This window comes from Pteropus medius, unplaced genomic scaffold (assembly GCF_902729225.1).
Source record: "Pteropus medius unplaced genomic scaffold, Ma_sr-lr_union100, whole genome shotgun sequence".
Taxonomy (NCBI): Eukaryota; Metazoa; Chordata; class Mammalia; order Chiroptera; family Pteropodidae; genus Pteropus; species Pteropus medius.
The window spans coordinates 4,950,882-4,972,591 of record NW_024355205.1 but is presented as its reverse complement, the minus strand read 5'-3'; the positions used below and the strand labels follow the sequence as shown (position 1 = coordinate 4,972,591).

Here is a 21,710-nt window from a genome sequence, read left to right as displayed (position 1 = left end):
CAATATCTACATGACTAACTCTTAAGATTTGGCTCTTGATTTAAATTTTATCATATACATGGCAAAACCATAAAGCTTTAACTACACTGAAGAGAAATTTTTAAGTAATCTGCAAATATTGAGGTACAAATAAAAATATAACTGAAAGGGAGACTAAGAAGATTTCAGATTAATTTTCATACCATAAAGTGTTTTCTCTGTTGCTTAATGAAAAAAGCAAATATAAATTAATAGATGCATTGAATAAATAGTTATAGAATTCTAAAATTAGTAGAAAAAAGGCACAGGAATAGTGTTTGTTGTTTGTTTTGCCTTTAAGACAAGTAATGCAGTTGACCATTTCACGGGGCCAATTACATAGCAATTGTCCTACTGAGACTACATTATTTAAAGAAATTCAAATTTTCTGACACTCTTGGCTAGTGTCCCTCAGAGGAGTTCAGATTAAGTTCTTACACTAACCATCACTTCCGCTATAAATAGAATCAAATACCAATTTGGATTTAATGTTCAAACACATAAGAATTTTGTTCATGAAACAACTTCCAAAACTGGAGAGTAAAGTTCTTTAAAGTGCTACCTTAAAAAATATTTACAAATAATGTGGGCTATCATTAGACAACATTAGAGAAACAAACTATTCTTAAGAAAAAGTGTCACCTGGGAAAGAAGTGAGGCTAACGGGTATTTATGACATCTGAAGATGCTCAGAACCTAAGCATTGCCCACCTCAATCCGGAAAATTTAGAAATATTTTCCAAATGATAATATTAAAGGGAGAGAGGGAAAGAAAACAATAACAACAACACTGGCCCTGAATCATAAACATCTTGCTAGGCATGACAACAGGATTTATTCTATTTCTACTCCAATTTCTTTTTAAAAAAATAAAATAAAGTTTAACAGCTTTCTAGAAATTAATACTTTATAGTGAAATGGTTAAGAACATGGGCTCCACAGCCAGTCTTCCCCAGTTCCACCTCCAGCTCTGCTACTTACTAGCTGTATGACCTTGAACAAGTCACTGAACCTCTCTGTACCTCAGTTTCTCCTCCTAAGTGAAGAGAATAACAGAACCATCTCAGTAGTTTGTTGTAGTAAATGAGTCTCTCCATGTAAAGCCTTAGCACAGCGCTTGGAATTTGTGTCATATAATTGTTGTTGTGGTGGTGGTGATGATAGAGCAATTCAAAAAACAATTATAACCAGAGCACAAATAACACGGTGAAACTTATGGTGACGCTGGGCTAAACAACCCAATGAAAATTCCAGTCTAGGTGAAAGCTAAACACTTTTGAGAATTTCACTTACATGCAATTTTTTCATCAGGCTTAGTGTTCCAGAAATTCACATTTCCACTGATCTGAGCTGGTCATAGGCACCCAGTATCGAATCAGACAAAAGAGCAAATCAATCTTTAAGGAGTTGCCTGAAAAGAGCTGACCTTAGGGCCTATTGATAAACTCTTCTGCACAGCATTATTCAAATCATGGTTAAGAGCACATTTAACAAAAACATAAGCCAAGAATATTAGAGACAAATTCTGTTAGCTAGAACATTGTGACCTATGGGTCCTCAGCAGTGGTCACTAATAACCACTCAGCCAAAAATTCAGCCACAAAGTGTGAAAGGAGCACATGATGGCCCTACACTGTCCTTGACCCCTAGTGCATGGACTGTCCTTGATCCCAGCTCATGGACTGTTCTCCTCTCCATTGGCACATCCTAGGCCTGCTTCTCCCAGCCCAGCACCCACTCCTCAGACTATGTGGGGAAAGCACCAGCAGGGTCTAGTGAAGACCAACATCAGGGACTTATTTTGTCCTACTTTTAATTATATGAGCTGTGAAGGCTTTGGAGTGGTTCGAACAATTTTATCTGGTCCTGAAAACCCACTTAAGAATATATATCCAATTTTCATTCTACTTCCCTATCACCCCCTTATCTCTGACCTTCTTTTCTCTCCTCCAGGAACTGCTTATCATGCTTAAGTAAACAAAAATACATAGGGTTTTTTCACTAGTTGCAAAACTCCGGTGCTTAACAGCACACACTGCATTTCCGATCTAATCCCTACTTACATACACCAGGATGTTGCTGAGAGATTTAGGCCAAAGTTGATTTTCCTCCCTCTCTTCTGTCAATGCCCTGAGTGTCCTTGGCCTACACTGGACATACAATATCTGAAGCACAAATACTTTTTCTCAGCATTTCCCTTGGCTATATCTAAATCCTCACATGTGGAGAGAGTGGTTTTGTATATAATCACTGTTTATTTCCTTAGTACATTTTCTATCTCCTGCAAATGTGCTGCCAAATGTTTAAAAGCTTTCTACTTTGAAGCACAAGGCAATAGAAAAAGATGGGAGATATACAAAAAGTAAAAGAGAAATACTTCTTTTAAACAAAAGCTGAATGTAGTTTAACTCAAACTAAGTTTTTGAATACCAAAGCTAGTATGCAAAACTACACTGACAAAAACATTTAAAGCAAGTTAATGAATCAAAATGGCAAAGCAACAAACATGTACCTAGAAAGAGTATTCTGCAATGTGGTCTCCATCATACTAAAGTTGCAAATTATACATTAAAGCAGTTGTATTTTATAAATTCTGCCTGACCCTTTATTTTATTTAATGCCAAAGAAGTATTCCATTATATCTTTTTTATTTAAAGAATATTTGAGAATAAAAAAAGAAAGATGGTGGAGTAAATACTGTGCTCACCTCCCATCATGACCACATCAAAATTACAACTAAACTACAGAACCATCATTGAGAATTGCCTCGAGTCTAGATGAACAGAAGTCCTATAACTAAGGATATGCAGAAGAAGCCACCTTGAGACTGGTAAGAGGAGCAGAGACGTGAAATAGGAGAGATATCTCAGTTGCAGAGGTCCTTCCTGAGGAGCGAGGGGTCTCAGCCCCACACCAGGCTCCCAAATCTAGGGTTCCAGTACTGGGAAGAGAAGTCCCTGTAATTTTTGGTTGTGAAAACCAGCAGAGATTGTGGCTAAGTGAGATGAAAGGCTGCTGGAGTCCCAGGCACTCCTCGTTTAAAGGGCCTGCCTACAGACTTATTGATGGATTCACTTGCTCTGAGCTCCAATATTAGGGCATCAGCTCAAAAGGCACCAGGGACATGTGAGGAGGAACTGAATTGTCTGGCTTCAGGGCAAGGGCTGGAAGGGTAGCTTTTTCTCAGACAGAAGTGCTGGCAGAAGCCATTGTTCCTTTGTTGGTCCCTCCCCAGACCCAGCCTGTATGTGCAGGTGGGTGCCATATCTGAGTCTCCCTCAACCTGGCTAACACTGGTCATCCTACCCTGGTGATTCCCTAAGATCTAGGAGCTCCTTAGACAATAAAAAGCTAAAAGAGTTAATCACTGCCAAACCAGTATTACAAGAAATATTAAAGGGACTTCCTTAAGGAGAAGGGAAAAAAATAGATTAAAAATATGAATAATAGAATGTCAATAATGATATCTCTATCAACAACTAGTTTAAATGCAAATGGAACAAATATTCCAATCAAAAGACATAGGGTGGCTGAATAGATAAGCAAACAAAACCCTTATGTATGCTGCCTACTAGAGACTCACTTCAGGTTGAAAGACTTACATACACAGACTGAAAGTAAAGGAACAAAAAAAGATATTTCATGAAGAAAAAAATGCTGAGGTAGCAATATTTATACCAGACAAAAAAAAGACTTTAAAACAAAGGCTATAACGAGAGACAAAGAAGTACTCAATAATTCCACTTCTGGGTATTTATCCAAAGAAATCCAAAACACAAATTTGAAAAGACACATGCATTCATATGTTCACTGCAGCATTATTTACAATAGCCAAAATATGGAGGCAACCTGGGCAGCCTTCAATGAATTAATAAAGAAGAGATGATACATATATACAATGGAATACTAATCAGCCATAAAAAAAGAATGAAATCTTGCTCTCTGCGATGACATGGATGGACCTAGAGGGTATTATGCTAAGTGAAATAAGTCAGACAGAGAAAGACAAATACCATATAATTTCACTTACATGTGGAATCTAAAAATAAATAAATAAACAAACAAATAAAACAGAAATGAGTTCATAGATACAGAGAACATTTTGATGGTTGCCTGAAGGAAGGGGTTTTAGGGGGATGGGTGAAAAGGGGAGGTGATTAAGAAATACAAATTGGTAGTTACAAAATAGTCATGAGGATGTAAAGTATAGCACAGGGAATCTAGTCAATAATATTATAATAACTGTGTATAGTGTCAGATAGGTACTAGATCTATAGAGGTGATCACTCTGTAAGTTATATTAATGTCTAATCACTATGTTGTGTACCTGACACTAATATAATATTAGCATGTCAATGGTAATCGAAAAATAAAAAATTTAAAAAATATTTGAAACACTTTAAAGAACTATTTCTTTTTCTCATATATGCTGATAAGGAATAAACACTTATCGCAGTGACTATAAAGAATTATCCACTACTAAGAATCAACATTTTTGGATTAGCAATAAATCAACTTTCAGGTAGTGTCAGAATTATAAGTCTCTAATTCAGAGAAGCTAAATACCTTAAAAACTTTCTGTTGCTGAAAAATTATCCTACTGACAAACTAAGAATATATATCAAGCATGGGCATAAATCTGTGCACAGTTCTGAAGATCTCTATACTATTGCTTGTTTTACGTTTCTCAAACATCTTGCTGTCGGTGATTTATTTCACATCCATGTGGTCAGCCATTTGTTTATTCTATTACATGCCATCTGTTTTTTGGTAGAGAGGTTTCAAGTTCTTCTCATTCCCTACCTCATATCCCACAGAAAACAATTTATAATAGACATACATTTAAATCATTTGGATTCATGTGGAGTTGGTAACTGGAGCTGCCTTTCATTTATATTTGGCAAATGCTTTAATGGGATTAGCAAATTGTGTTATTACGAGGCACTTATGGAGACACAACACCTTTTTTTTTCAATGACAAATGATGTTAACAGTTCCATTTTGGGTGTTTAATAGCAGTACAGGGTTCACTAATGTTGCAGGAAATTGCCCTGATAGACAATAAAGTTCTGCCACAAACCTTGTCCATATCTTTTATTTCTGAAAGTCAACAAATATGTGTATCTGGATGTGGTAGGGTCTACAGTGAGGAATAAATATCAAGCTGCTTCACTTTTAAGGGTAAGTTATTGTTTGAGCCACAGACCTGAAAATGCTGTCTGGTTGTAACATCTTGCTGGCTTCCTGTAAGCCCTTCTACTAGGGTCTAGCTTGTCTAGCTACTCACAAGTGATGGAAGTCCTCAGACTTCCCCAAAGAAATGTTTATGCCACAAACTCCAGCTCATCAGCACCAATTTATTCCCATTCTCTGGTCCACTCTGATTCGCTCTAAAGAAGAGCCAACCATTCAGAGACACAGCTTCTTGCGGAAATAATACAGATGATGCTTAAAGTGTTAATTACCATTTTTACAAGAATCCTCACTGCTTTGGTGGAGAGGGAGTGTCTGATGACAGGACTCAGCAGTTGCCCACAGTTCATGGTTGACTCCCAATGGCTGACAAACGTCCATCTTGAGGTCTACTTGATTTTCACTAGTCCTTATCAAATCAGAATTAGAAATATTGAGGGGGTAAGTGGCATCCTGATAGATACCTGATGGAGTCGGTTTGTGGAAAGTGTTAAATGACATTTGTACTAAAGCTTCATTGATGAAGAATGAATTTTCATAACATAAACTCTCAGATCGATTAAGCTCCATTACCTGTGTAAGAAAATACAGAAAAAAAAACAAGAATAATTTCCCCAGCTATTTGAGTAAGTTTCATAAAGTCCTTATCCCTAATATAATTCAGCAGTCAAGACTTAAATAAGAGTGAGGTCAAGAAGAACGTTATCCTTGACTCCTCCCTCCCATCCTCTTCTGAGGAGCTAGTACCAAAAACTTCAATTTGCTATGCACAATGTATCTTAAAGCAAAAACTCTCTGCCATTAAAGTGCTTCCACTTTAAGAGCAGCATTTTATTTAGCTTTTGCTAGATAAAAAAAGTTAAAAACATATTCATGTATTTGCCATAAATGTAATTTAGCCAACTTGAATGTTAACGCAACAAAGATCTTTCTTATAAGCCTATCAGTTTTTACACTTTGATGCACTATCAGTAAAAAGCAGATATGTGCACACAGCACAGAAAAGTAAACTCCTGGGATGAATGGACTTGTCAAGCATGGTTAGAAAGGATGAGATGGAACATGGAATCTTCTGAAAGGTTTGATTTTGTCCAGTCATTAATTAGCATACTCAGATTAACTATTATTAGTGAAAGGGATTTTGAACTCACTATGTCAAATTTACAAAAATAAGCTGAGAACAACAGAATAGTAGTATACTTGTTAAATTCAGTACCTATAATGCAGTAGCTAATCGATCGACTAAAAGGTGTATCTACACAGAACTCTGAAGACTCAATCATATGAACAGGGTCCCTCAACTACAGGAGAGACAGCATGCGTATGGTAAGTGTTCCTCCAGGACAAACCTTATCTTACCGGGACAACTCAATTTAGCGTTTCTTCCCTTGGATAAGGGCGTCTCAGACTACAATGAGCCCACGATCCCAATAAGACCTAGGCCTTTCAAATTTCTGTATTTCAGATGGAGATGCAAAAGCATTGTCTCTGAAAGTTCCCAGCTTCTGCCACCTACATATTGAGTAACTCTTGTGAGCTCTTACATAAGAAGCAAAGAGACAGGGACCACCATGACTAAACCTGTCTTGGAGAGGCTAGCTGCCTTGCACACCGCTTTGCCAAGCACAGAAAAGCCGTACCTCTGTGCTTCCTGGAGAAAATGCTGCAGGAAGGCTGCTCTGCCGGCTGTGTTTCCAGCCGCACAGAAGGCTCTGCTGGGCCCGCACTCTCTCCCTCTCCCTCTCCACCAGGCGCTGGCCCTCCCTCAGCCGCTCCAGGTTCTGCTGGTACTCCTGGAGCTGCTGGCCCAGCTCCCCACGGTGCCTCTGCAGCAGCTCCTCCTGTGACTGGCACTCCCTTTCACGCTCCTGCAGCCAGCTCTCCTTGGCCTCCTGTTCCCTTTGCTGCTGGTCACACCTGCGGTGCCAGCGCCGCTGGTCCTGCTGGAACTGGTGCTGGAGCTTGTGGATGTTGACCAGCTCCTCACGCTGCTTCTCCAGGTTGCGGTACTTCTCCTGGTCCTGGAAGGGGCTGCCTCGGAAACAGGGGCCAGAGGACAGGCTCTCCTGCTGGAGAACCAGCTTGTGGATCTCAATGTGGCTGTCCTGAATGGTCAAGGCGGCCTGCCGGAGCAGAGGGGAAAAAAAGTAAAGCCTTCCACATTGTTTGCCCTTTGGGTTGGAACTACTTCTCAACAAAAGGAGCACAAGCCAGTTATTATCTCCTAATATGGTTGTCCTTTTCTAAGCTCCCTCCGAAGACCGACGTCAGCACCTCACAAAGGCTTGTCTACGTTTCCTTGTGGTATGGCCTCGAATTTACGTACAAAAGAAATAAAGCACAGAAGCAATACTCATCCCCCTCTTTTGGAAATGGGGTTCGTTGCTGAGTTTTGGATAACACTAAAGCAACGCTTCTGAATAAAAACTCAGTGCATAAATTCACAAGACTCTGCATTCCCGTGCTATGCCTCATTCTCTTTCAGAGTTCATGAGAATTAAGAATCTATACAAACCTGGTAGCATCCTTTACGTGAGTCTCAAACCAGAAATTACTTAAGCTACATTACATACATGAAGACATAAAAATAAAAATCAACCACTTGCACACTTTTGGTAAATAATCTTTTTATAGTATAATGTTCAACAATCGCAGTTAATATAAGTGGTAAAGCTAGTCTTGTTACTATTATTTCTTTGTATTATAGCAGGAAGGTCATGCATAAAACACTAAGCTGAAATTCATTTGTTTAATAGATTGCTAACAGGAGGCTGGAATGATTAAGGGAACACAGATATTCTAAAGCCCAGAGGACATAACCAACCAGATTAAAAAAACATTTTGAGTTACGGTATCTGCCTATGAAAAGTTTGGCAGCATCACAGGAAATAATTGCCAAGATTTGGAAGGATTCCACAAACCAAACAAAAAAAATCTCTGTGAATGCCCTTGGAAGCTTTTAATTTTAAAAGTTCCCATTTAAAGTGCAAAGAAGCACAGAAGGGACAAACTGAAAATAGCCACATACTGGGTATATGTGTGTGTTTTGACTCATTATGAGAAATTATTACTCTCTTAGGGAAAAATTCACATTTTTCTTTCCTCAGAATTTTTAAAACTGTCCGTGTAGCAGATGCTGGGAAGATGAGGATTTGACCATTACCTCTTTGTTAGATCAGCAGTTTCCTATACTTTTGAAGGTTAAAGAATTAAGGTATATTTTAAGTTGGTACATGTCTTGGAATAAGACTTGAAAATGTATTCACCGGGCCTTTTGAAATAAAATTTATGTTTTTAAAATTGAAAATAATTTTTAAAATTGCAAATTCACATAAATATTTGATTAATGTCTTTTAGAAGTTATCACAAGGAGAACAATGAACATAGAGAATAGGTACTAATTACTTTGATCTTTATGAAATAATAAGCTATTCAGGACTCTGAGGACTTGGCTAGGGCAAATTGTAGACTATACCGCACCACTTAATTCTAAGAAATCCTAAGCTCATCAGTACAGTAAAACAAACAATCATAATTTTATATGTCAAAACTACCATAGGCAATGATAACTCTCACATAAGCATTACAATTAGTCTAAGTGCTACCATGAAGAGTTCATCACATCTACTTAACACTGGGAATAAGACCATTCTCTTCTGTAGCATAGAGGTGGGATTTGAAGACTGGATAATAGTCATCTTCACACTTAAAGTTTACATTGATATTTAGGGTAGAGAACAGCACTTGCTTTCCAAGTTTAGGAAAATTCTCAATTCGCTCTCTCTTAATTTTGCTGGAATAACTCTGTGTCCTTTCTTTTCTGCCTTGCCTACACCTCATCTCTAACTCTGCTCTCCTAAATAGAGATCAAATTTCATTTTCATCTGATTCAAAAATGTTTATGTTAAAACTTCCATCATGCATAAGAGATTCAGCTTCACAAGAGATAACTGTGCCATAAACAGAAATCTCTCAGAACCCATATACTTAGACCATATCGAAACTTTGGTGAAGAATCACTATAGAATTTGATATTTCCCATGCTGCTTCAACCTAATGAGTTGCAAAAATTAGGTCATTTAGGTCACCTGGCTTTTCTGGACTTTGAATCCAGATAGGGCTGCTTTCAATGTTGGAAAGAAGAGATACGACTTTGTGAGTATTTTCATCAGAGATACTCAGTGTTTTTGTCTCTAAAAAAGTTAATGAACTATACTTAAATTATATCCTTTATTTCAAGTTTAAAGGAAAGAATATTTGTTTTACATGATAAATTCGATCTCTAAGAACATCTACCCCAGACCAGCATATTTAATGTAAGACACTAAAGGTATTCCCACTAAATCTTGAACAAGACAAGGATGCTTACTATTACCACTATTATTTGATACATTTTCCGAAGTTCTAGCCAAAGCAATAAACCAAGAAAATAAAATCGATATATTTATTGAATAGCCATAATACCAGTTTTTTCAATTTTTTACTTTCTCCTCAGAATATTTCAAAGAATCAACAGAAAAACTATTAAAAGAAAAAACAAAATTCAACAAGTTGCCCATTTACAAAATAAACATATAAAAATCAATACTTTTATTATCAGCAACTTCCATTAGGGAAACTAATTTTAAAAAGTCCATTCACAATAGCAACAAAAAGACAAATATCTGGGAATAAACTTAGCAAAACAACAACTAGTACCTATATGAAGATAACCACAAAAGCTTTCCGGTAGAACATAAAATAAGAGATGACTAACAACATGTTCTCAGACAAGAGGACTAACTGTTGCAAAAGTACTAATTCTCCCTAATGTAGTTCATAAATATAATGAGCTTTTAATTTAGCAGTTTTGGTAGAAAGGTAAGAAACTTGTCAGTAATTCCAAAGAGCTTATGGAAGAATATGCAGATAAGCATAGAAAAATAATGAGTTGACTAGTACTGCCACATACTCAAATGCAATCTCAAACTTTAATAACTAAGATAGTGGTGCTAGAGCAAGAATAGGGAGATGATGAATAAATAGAACATAAGAGAAAGAAGTTTTTATGCAATTGAAGTATAAAGAAAATATCAAACATAACATAACTTCACATTTTTTTCTGGTGAAAATTTAAAGTCAGACTTAATTTTATTTTCTTTTTAATATTCAACAGTTATGAAATAAGAAGTATAACTGGCTAATAAACCAGTAGGAAAAAAAGTTTCATCTCAACAGTAATCTAAGAAAATGCAAATTAAGATAATCAGATACCTTGACCAATTTTTTAAATTGAAGAGTAAAGAGAGGCAATGTCTACTAAAAACCTAAAAACATAATTCTGGTAACTGCTCCTAAGGAAATACTTAAATATTTTCAAAGAGATTAGCATACAAGGATATCACTAGAGTGTTATTAATACAAAAGTATAAACTATGAGGAATTGGATAAATACAGTTCACAGACTGGAATATTATACAGCCATTAAAAATTATGCTATAGAATAATCACTGACATAAAAGGTACGTGTTGCAAGACTATATATAAAATGATTCTAAAAAACAGGAGGGATATCTACCATCATGACAATAATTCTCTCTATAGACTCAAAAGTCATTTTACTTATTTGTATCCTCAAATTTTTCTACAAATGTGTCTACAATACCACCATTGCTTTGATATCTGTTAAAATATTTTTTAATCCACAAAATTAAGCAATTAGATGTATTCAGCCTTTCTTATGCACACCCTAAGGGATCATCCAAACCTATAAGTCTTAATGCAAACATGGTGCTTATGCTTGTCTTTCCTTGTCAGACAGTAAGCCTTTTGAGGGTGGGCTTTGTGGTCCTTTTGCCTTTGTGTGCTGAGTCCTCTGCATAGCGCCCTGCACAGACAGAGCACTCAATAAATGTTGGGTGGATGAACAAACAAAAGAATGAAGGAGCATACGAATTATTTAACTGCTCTAAAGGCCTAAGGCCAACATGTGGAAGTGAAAAAAGTTTAGGCGTGAATTTAAGTTTTCAGCAGAAAATGTGAAGTCATGCTACACTCACCTAAAAGTTTCATTGTGAACTTCAAGCCAGATCATATTCATCAGTATTTTTAAAGATATGAACTGTTTTATGGTTTCAGAGAAGAATAGTAAAATATAGTAGTGGCGCTGCCTTGTGATTACAAAACCAGGTGAAGTTCAACGCATCTAGCTGTTACAGCTGGGGGTTGGCATTCTTGTAAGATCATTCACTACCTTGCAAATGTTCTAATTTTTAAAGTAGGGGAATCATCAAATAAAGTGAATTGCATTAAGAGAAACATTTACAAGGTCAAAAATGAGAGGAGCACAGTTACCTGAAGGCTATATAAGAGACGGGTTAAATTCTGTATCGCTTGTATAATCTGAAAAATAAGATCCTAAGTGTCAAATTCTTGAAAAAGCATTCATTATCCACAAATAAAGGATGGTTATATCTAAGATATGCATAGCTCACCTCTGACTGTGAAGAACCTGGAAAACTTCTATATTCCACCTAAAATACATAAAAACATAAGAAAATGAATAATCACTCTACTTTTGAAAAGCTACCCTGTAGTATTCCCAAATGTATGACCTTGGGCAAATCACTTCAGTCCCTCTAAATTCCTCTATAGCGACTGCCTCCTTCCAGAAATCAAAGCCTATAGAACTAAACAACCATTTATTGAAGCCCCCTCTATGCAAACTCAGTATTTGAGATGCTTGGCAACTTTTCACCCAACCATCCCTGAAGACACAGGGAAGCGCTGCACTCTCAGTGACAATATTTACCTTGTGCAAACCATACTGTAAACCGAGCTCTCTGTGCTCAGGTTGAAGCTGTCTCCCAGGCCAGTCTGGCCCTGGCATCCTGGAGGCCAGATTTGAAAGCTAGAGAACATCATGCTGGTGGTCTCTTACTCCCTTTCTCAATGTTTGAGATTCATGAAGCCCAAATAGCCAGTGGTAGGATGAAGAAACCTGACCTAGAGGTGATCCAAAAGGAGTCCTTAGCTGACCCCCTCCAGATCCCATCTCTCAGAATTCACTGGACTCTCTGTGATTGCCTTAGTAGAAGCACTATGGGCAGAGGCCATGAATGAGGCAACCAGGGATCATCTGCTCCTGAAACGTGGAGTGTCTGCCTCATTCTTCATCTCTCTTCCTACACATTAAGGGCACATATGGATAGTTTCTAACCACATGTGGAGGGTTTCTAGTTTCCAGAGTTGAACTGAACATTTGTCTATTCATTTATTGTTTGTCTTCCCTCACTAGGATATAAGCCGATGAGTAGCAGAATTTCATCTGTGTATTCAACGCTATTATCTGCAAACCTAAGAACAATGCCTGGTATAAAATGGACACTAGTTCTATTCTATAAGTAAACATCAGGCTCCTACTATGTACTCCACACCTTATGCTATGAAACATCATCAGATTCCCTGCCTTCCAAAAGCCCACAGTCTCCCATTGCTCTTCTTTGAGCAGCTTTAAAGTAAAATCACAAGTGCTCAGGTAGCCTTGGACTTCTTAAATTCAATTAGTTCAGGCAGAGGATGCCTTGATGAGCTAGCCAGATCTCTGCCCCCATAATGCCAATTAAAGATTTCATTACTAACCAGCACCTCTTATAGGAGAAGGACAAAGGATGGAAAAGGAGATGAAGTTTATAATCATTAGATTTGTGCCCACAAGATAATGGGGGCTAAGAGCCCCATTCTGTAGTGAGTTTTAGAATTCTCTCTGCATTTCTAGATCTGTCCTTGCTCCATACTCCATAGTTTTTATAATAAAATATAGTACAATTTATGTTTTTTATATTCTATAAAAATTAGAAACATAGAAATGAGTTGAGTTATGCTACATATGATTACTTTTTTCAAAGAATCACCAGGTTTGATACAAGACAGGAATCTTTAATGTCATTTTTTAATGGAGTTGTTCTGCCACCTTGTGGTGAATATACATAGCTGCGCTTAGTGATTTATATGGGGTATTTTGCCATTTGGGTTACACATTTTATTTTTTAAAAATTCTTTCAGAAATGCTTTTTAAAAAAAAACTCTTACCTTAGTAAAAAATCTAATTACAAAATATCCATTCTACACTTTTTTAAAGTTTTATTTCCAGTGATCCTGCCCTATATGTTAATTCATTTGGTTTCTCCAAATGCCTTATGAATGGCAAATTTTTCCAGATAGGTTCATCCAAAGAGGAATCTAGACACCTAATCTCACTTACCTGTGACTTAATCGTGGAAAGAAAGACTTTAGGGGTAGAAACTACCACAGCTTTCCATTCAAGAGAAAATGATTACTAATCAACCTCCCTCCCCTTCTTTCCTCTAATACAAAAGCAGTTGGAGGCTGCAAGCTTAAGTGAAGTCTGCATTGTAAAGGAAGGAAACCAGGAACATTCTAAGAAGAAAAAAGTTAGAAAGCTTACAGTCAGAATAAGTGGAGTAAAATACTGCATATCATTCCGATTTTCATTCTGGCCTATGAAGTTTTAAACATTTAAATCACAGGCATCTTTTTCCACAGATTTAAAAACAATCTTTAGATTTGGTTTCTCAATTATTTGTATATTTATACAGAGATATATAATACATAAAATGTTACACACATAGAGAGCTGACACTTGTCATTTTACCACATTAACATTTGTTGGTATTTGGCAATGCACCTAATTTTATTTTAGATAAAGGTAAATTCTTGAGCCCAGTGGATCCTGGGGAGGCCCACTAGCCAGCTCCCAGAATCGTGTTCTTATTACCACACTATTTCTGACATCTCAGTTTCATTAGAAGTTAATAGGAAGTTTCATGCATTTTATTTTTACAAGAGAGTGTTATAACCTATGTTTATAGAGAAGAAAAGAAAGGTGAAAAGAAGCAAGCAAAATTCCAGTCAAATTATTTCTGCCACTTTAGCGCCACCTGGTGGGACAAAGGCCTGGATGCCCAGGACCACGCCTTGGCCAAGAGTTGCTGAATGTCGTGGGTGAAAAGCTAGAGGCTTCAGTGCGGACAGTGAAAGCGAGACCAGAAGAGAGCGCAGACACACAAATAAACATTCGAGTTTTGAATCTTTTTAATAACTTTTCATTTGGTTCTTTGTTTACACCTACATGATATAGGAGGAGCAAGAATATTGAAAGAGGAAACAAGTTAGAAAGTTTAAATATAAATATTGAAACAGAGAACAATTCAGGAAAACATTTTCATACCACTCTCAGCCATGGACAGACCAGGACCTGGGGTAATTTTATTACACAAAGTAACCCGGGCTATTTACTAACAAATCAGTTCACAATACCTTCTCCCCTGCATCAGAGACCGCCAAGTCGGTTCCCACACCCTTGGTCCCAGGATCCACATCCCAACAGCCTCTTCCTCCTGTCCCTTCTGTGACTAGTGCTGGAAGCACACCATTGAGACAGAAACAAAAAGGACATCATCAAACATCAGCCAGAGGACTGGGCTCTTTTGTACACAGCTGACACATTTCCGAGTAACGAACGTGACAAAATCACATGTATTGGATACTCTTAAAAGAGGTGCTAAAACAGCACAGAGCAACACAAGAGTCCCTGCTCTCGGGGAGCTTACACGCTAATAGATACCAAACTGACAAACGGCACCGATTATCACTCTCGCGGAGAGATGTTCATGAGACGGTGGTGGTACTGAGGGGGTAGATTCTACATCTTACTTTCATTTAATAGGAAAAAGCCGCCTGGGGAGGGTGAAATTGAGAACAGGTACTGCAGAACAAAAGCCAGGGCTGGCAGGTGCAGCTGCAAGGGGACAGGTCTGTGAAAGGCTCCCTGGTGGCCAGAAGGAGAGCAGCAGACCACAAACCCGGCTTAGAGGAAAGGCTTGGAGGAAAGGGGTCCTCCGGTAACAGCAGTGGAACATCTTTCTGAGCAGGGTGAAGGTGGCTAATACTTTATGGCCTCACAGTCACACACACTGAGAACCTGTCCCTATTTCCAACTAACTGATTTTTAAAAACAATTTCCGAGTGTGTTTTTTCCCTCACAATTCTTGCTTATGCTCTAAATTCACAAATACAATAAATACTGTATATTTAACCTATAAAAATGTAGAAATATTTCTAGTCCAATAATATTTTTATATACACATACAGATTTCACTCTATCCATTAAATTTCTGTTAGCAGGATTTTATTTATTTATCCATGTGAACTCAGTTAAAACGTACACCATGCTCACCTTACACTGATTAAAACTAGATCTTCCAAAGCCCTTTCACACATGGAATTTCATTGGAACCATGTCCAATCAAGACCCTGATGAAATCTTCACTCTGTGACACTATTTATAATTTTTCCCCCCAGTACCATCTTGAAACTTTATTTCTGATGAAGGAAATACATTTTTCTCTTTGTTTAAATGAGAGTCCTCTAGGACACCAAGGCACTCTTCTATTACAAATAAATTTTTATTTAAGCAGAAACTGCTTCAAATTATATCAGCTAAACTAAGTTCATTTTGCCCACGCCAGTCAACACTTATTCACTTATAGTGAAGGGACATTTTATAGAGACTTTTCTGTCTCTAAAAAATTGGTTCCTCCATTGGGTACCATTCTTAACTCAGAGAGATGACAAAAACATTACAAAAACAATTAGCCATTCTCTCTTTCTTCCCCCTCAAAAAAAAAAAAAAAAAGAGAGAGAACCATCAAGTGGGAAAGGAGCCATCAAATGGGTGAGTCGATGAAGGCAGAAGACTGGAATATAGATCAGGTCTCTCTGTTCCTGTATTCAATTTCAGAGTAGATGAGAGGGTCTCCAGAATTTTTTAGGGAGTAGATTATACTCATCCACCTGGTTAGGTACATTGAGGACTAAACACAGAGGGCCTTGCTTGGTATATAAGCTCAGGCTGACATGAGCCTGACTCAGAAGGCCCCAGTCCTCAAAGTCAAATCCGGAACTGACCCATTCAAGAACAGAGCCTCATTTAAGAATAGTATTTTGCTCTCACCAACTTTATAAACGAAATCAAATTCTTGTAGCACCATGTTCTGGTCCAGCCAGAACTGAATAAGTCTTTGGGTAGCAGACCCCATTGACATGTCCCTGCCCCTCCTCTACATGAATCCTGGTATCAGGCCACTATAAAGAGCCTCTCAATGGTTCTGGCAGATGTCCTGAGCATCTCTGGGAGCTCATGGGAGATGTGGGTCCTGACAGAGAACTTTCACCGCCTGGTCTGCAGGGCGGGAAGGTCATGTACTCTGAGCAGCTGCAGCAGCAGAATGGAGACCCTCCCAGCTGTCCCCGGGGCGAGGCTGAGTGCAGCAGACCCCAACATGTATTTTTAGATAGAACTTCCTCAATGGCATAATGAGGTTCGTCTTTAAAAAGGAAATCACCCAGGGCAGTACAACTCCCCTGATGAATCTGGGCTGTGTTGAAATGAAAAACATATGTGCACATTCTGAAAATAGAAACCCAGGATTAGATAAAGCAGAACTTGAGAGGGTAAAATAATTACTGGTGCTAGTTAAATTTAAAAAAAAAAAAAGTATAGAACTTAAAAACTGTATGGTTTCCATATATCTTAATTTACCAAAGGATGTTTTTAAAGACATTCCAAGACAATTTAATCCTCCAATCTCTAGCTACTAAAGATATTTTATCTTGTGCATATAAGACCTGGTGGGAGTGAGGTTTCTACCACCCGAACATAATAAAAAATATATTATTTTTTTTAAATATCTTCTTCTCCATGTTCTTATCTCAGAAACCTCTAGGGAATTAAGTATTTAGCCTCCAACTATACATATAATAATACAATTAGGTTCAGAGAAATTACTTAAATCAATTCTCTACGTTCTATTTTTCTGTATTTAAAAAATATTGAAACAGCATTTTTAAGAAATAATTTCTGACCTGAACTAAAGTGTATGACGACATTGGTCAAGAATCTTTTGGCACTTCTGCTTCTAACCATACCACCAAACCTCGTGTGCGCACGTGTGTGCCTGTGTTGGGGGTGTGTACGTGTGCGTATGTGTGTGTCTGTGGTTCTACATTTCTGAATTATGCTTTTTCTCCATCGATGCATAGATTAAGTTAAAGGACTTGTTCTCTGATAAACTGCAGGGACCCTATTTCCAAAAAAAAAAAAGTTTAAAAGTTCTTTCAAAACTATATTCAATAAGTTATACAAAAATGAGGCAGGGTAGGTTTGGGGGAAGGTACAAAGCTTGCCTGGGTAACAGAGCAGTATAACCCACCAACTATTCCTTTAAGTCCTTGTCCTTGGAACAACGGTGTCATTATTACACACGAAGGAGGCTGGTGTGTTTATTCTCAGCATTTTTCTAATTTTAAAAAACACATTAAGGCCTCTCCAAATAGAAACAGAGTTACTGCCTTTATTTTATACAAACACTATACGCTCCAGGGGTTGCGTTCAGGCTCATGGCAAAGGCCTGCGTTTTCACTTACAAGCAGTAGGTGGTCCTGGTGCATCATGAGGACTGAGCATGTCTGTCAAGGCAGATTCTCCACACCCTTCCTCAGATGATTGACAGGCATCACCCATCTGGGAGGCCTTCACTGCAACTTGTAGACTCTCGGCTAAGAAGTAGGAAAACAAAAGTAAATTAAAAATTAAAATATATAATATTTAAATCTAGACCAGGAGTTAGCAAACTATATTTGGCCTGTGTCTGTTTTGATATGGCCTAGGAGCTAAAAATGATTTTATATTTTTAGAGTTGTTATTTAAAAAATATTGAAACAGCATTTTTAAGAAATGATACATACACATGCATGTGCACACATACACACACACAGAAAGAAGAAGAATATGTTGCAAAAACTGTATGTGGCTTGCAAAGCCTGAAATATTTACTCCCTGGCCCATTACAGAGAAAGCTTGCCAACTTACAATCTAGACCAAAACTTTAAGCATCATTTTGGTAGAGAATTCAATTAAAAAAAAAAAAAGAAAAGTGCCATATAAAAACATCTCAAGTGCAACTTTCAGTAAATTAGTATGCTAAACATTCAATTAATTAAATATATCAGGCATTAGGATTGTAAGACTTACTCCGAAATATAAGCTATTCTTAAAAGAGTCTTTACCCAAACATGCCTTAAAAAAATAGAGATTCACACTCCTCACCCTAGACCTGCTGGATCAGATTCTCCAGGGGAAAAAGCAGAGGATTTGCACTTTAAACAAGCATCGTAGGCTATTCTTGGGCTATAGTAAGACTGGGAAACACCACACCAAGAAAGTGAAGTTTTTTATTTACAATAAAAGATTTTCAACTACCATGGAAAATAGTATCATTTTGAGGACCTTACAAATATTTCTAAAACACTCTGATGATTTAATTCAGCAAACTGAGCAGCTACTATGTTCTAGGCACTAATGGGCATCCAATAACTAGTAAGGAGAGTTTATAGACTGGAGGAAGAAAGAGACACAGACAACTATCTATACCATGCGTTCGCTGCTAAGTTCTATCGTCCAGATATTAAAAAATGCTCTAGTAGCTCAGAGGAGCAGGAGGGTTACAATAGCTGGTGGGAGTTCTTAAAGAAGATGAACACTGAGCAGAACCTTGAAGAATGTCCTTTTTTTCAATGGTAATTCCCTCGCCTTGATAAGAATTCCCACTAAGTCTCTCAGCCTGGGTGTTATAGTCAATGACTGAGGTGGATTTTCCAGCCTGTGGCAGAACCTCAGCTGCTCTGGATTCTCTTAAGCAGCTGGGTCTGCTTGCTGCTCCCCAGCACCTCCATCCCACGGTGGGCCAGAGGAATTCAAGCAGGTCAACTTACAATCAGGCATTAGGGACAGTTTTGGTGGGGGAGGACATGAAAGCCACTGGGTAAAATTAACAGTAGGTGACTTTTTCAATAAAGAGATCATCGAAGATAAGGAGAGGGTCATTGGTTCTTCTCAACCCATTTGAAAGTCCTTTTGGCTTTATTTCTAAAATATATCTTGCATCTGCCCACTGCTTTCTACTTCCACTGTCAGTAATCCGGTCTAGACCAAGGCCCTAACATCCCTCATCTCAGCTTCTGTAAGTGCTTCCTGTCTCCAGGCAAATTAGTCTTCTCTCAATCTGTTCCCCATTCAGCAGTCAGTGTTCTTTTCAAGACAAAAATAAGATGATGCCACACCCACGATTAATGCTTTCAGTAACCTGACATCAGTTTTGGAATAATTTCTTTTTTTTTTAACCATGGCCCACAAAGATCTGGTCACCGCCCACCTCATGGCAGTCTCCCTTGATCTTGCCAGCTTGGCCTTCCTTCTTTCCTCGAGCATGCCAAGCTCATTCTAGATGCAGGGACTTTGCACGCATTGTCTCTCTGCACAGTAATGGTCCTCCCTCAGACTTCTAGACGACTGGCTTCTTTTGTCTTTCAAGTCTCATCTCAAAAAATAATCTCCTCAGAGAGGTCTTCCCTGACCCCTGAAAAGCCTTCACCTCATTCTAATCCCATTACCTTATTCTCTTGTGAATTTCTGAAATGTTCTTGCTTCCTTGTGTATTGTCTGTCTTCTTCCACTGGAAGGTTTTATGAAAGCATTACTGTTTTCTTAGCACCAACCACAGTGCACAGAATAGATGCTCAATAAATATTTGGTGAATGAATGAGTAAATCCAGCAGCAGACCCCACCTCCGCCAAACTCTATGCCCTTCTAAAGACCTCAGTTTCCTCAACTTATGAAATTAAGGTGATAGATTCCATGAATTCTTAATCTTCTTCCAGCTAACATTTCTGAGATGCTAAGCCAGAGCTTGGCAAACTTTTTCTCCAAAGGACCAGACAGTAAATATTTTAGGCTTTGTGGGCCATAACATCTTTGTTACACTATTCATCTTCGCCACTGTAGCAAGAAAGCAGCCATAGATGATATGCAAACAAGCGAGCGTGGCTGTGTTCCAATAAAACCATATTTACAAAAACCGACAGCGGCACGCATTTAGTCTGTGGTCCGCAATTTACCAACCCTTGTTCTGAACAACAGCATTCCCTGCTTCTCTCTCAGGTGGTGGCCGTATTACTTCCCAAACCCTTTGTCCCTATTGTCACTTCCAGACTATTAACCCCATTTCTCCCTTTAAATCCTCTTTTCCCTTAAAGTTCTTGCCATCAGATTATACCACTCACTGCCCCTCCTTATTGCCAGCCATTCTTCTACAGACTCCTTAAACATTTTAAGCTACTATTGTAACTCACCTCTTCCCCCCAACGCCACTCCTGTCAAAATTCTCAGAAATTCCAGTTCTATGAGCTTCCAAAACCCTGGCTTCTCATCTCCTTGACTCTCTTACCTTTGGTGATCTTGTCCTCTACCCTACCTCAGCCACCAACTCCCAGTTACACCCTAGACTTTGTCACTCTCTACATAGCAGAGTGTTTCATTCAAAATGCAAATCAAACCAACTCCTCTACTCAAAACTCGATAATGCTTCCAGTCCTACTTAGAATGAAATTCAAAGTCGTTACCTCCTTCTGTCCGGATAATCTGCATCCTAGTTAACTCTGACTCATCTCTGAATACTCCGTACCCCTCAAGTCACTCTACCTGCACCGCCCTCCTTGCTGTTCCCCAAAAACATCTGGCACTCACCTGCCTCGGGGCCTTTCTCTGCTGTTCCCTATGTCTAGAAAAATCTTTTCCCAGACAGATATCTATTTGGCTTTCTCAATTCCTGTGTTTGCTTACATATCAAAGGGGCCTTCACTGGCTGGCTACCCTGTCTAAAACAGGACCTCCCCAACTCCATCAGTCTTTATCCCCCATACCCTACTTATTTTTCTTCATAGCACTTGACATAAACTGATATATTTATTTCCTTATATTTCGCTATTTCTGTAATATAAATTCCAGGAGAGTCAGGACCTTGTCTTATTCTGCTGTATCTTCAGCACCAAGACCGCCATGCACGGCTCTTAGTAGGTCCTCAATAAACATTTTCTAAACTTGTCACATCAAATCCTTTGGAAGCAACTTGCCTTCTCTCAGTGCTGCGGCCAGCAGGGAGGCCGCCTGGGGAGGCTCCCCAGGGTCCGGTTTAATGAGGAGGTGGGGCTCGAGATGAGCATCCTCAAATCCACTCAGCTCTCCAAGTTCAGCATAGATATGCAGCTTCTCCTCCAAATAGGTACAGATTTGTTGGTCCTGATTACTGAGTATATCTGTGAAACAGTATTTAGCACAAAAGGTTATTATATGACTATAATGATTAATATGAACATTCAAGTTACAAGAAAAAGATGTTGCTGATTAGTAAGCAGGTAAAATTCAAGTTATTGGGTGGGACAGATCCAAGTTCAAATCTTAACTATTTCATTTAGTGACTGTAGCCTCCAGCAAAAGACTTAATTCTCTGAGCTTTCATTATCTTTTCTATAAATAAGGTACTCGATATATGTCTGTTTCCTTTTCCATTCCCCTAATTCCAGAAAAACCGCAAAGCTGTTC

At 38.3% G+C, this 21,710-nt stretch overlaps 1 protein-coding gene across 9 annotated transcripts in view; it reads right to left on the bottom strand.

The window, feature by feature from the left end:
* The window catches only part of ARHGEF28 (Rho guanine nucleotide exchange factor 28), a 258,757-nt gene that overhangs the window by 24,252 nt on the left and 212,795 nt on the right, over positions 1-21,710 (bottom strand). For 6 of the 9 annotated variants that reach the window (XM_039857455.1, XM_039857459.1, XM_039857460.1 and 3 more), the window contains 7 exons: positions 21,242-21,424; positions 17,698-17,829; positions 14,530-14,630; positions 11,685-11,723; positions 11,545-11,592; positions 6,852-7,334; positions 5,484-5,784 (listed from right to left, as the gene is read on the bottom strand). In XM_039857455.1, coding sequence (XP_039713389.1) covers positions 5,484-5,784; positions 6,852-7,334; positions 11,545-11,592; positions 11,685-11,723; positions 14,530-14,630; positions 17,698-17,829; positions 21,242-21,424 — 1,287 coding nt within the window. The remainder of the gene's footprint in view (positions 1-5,483; positions 5,785-6,851; positions 7,335-11,544; positions 11,593-11,684; positions 11,724-14,529; positions 14,631-17,697; positions 17,830-21,241; positions 21,425-21,710) is intronic. The other 3 variants (XM_039857458.1, XM_039857462.1, XM_039857456.1) reach the window with 3 other exon arrangements.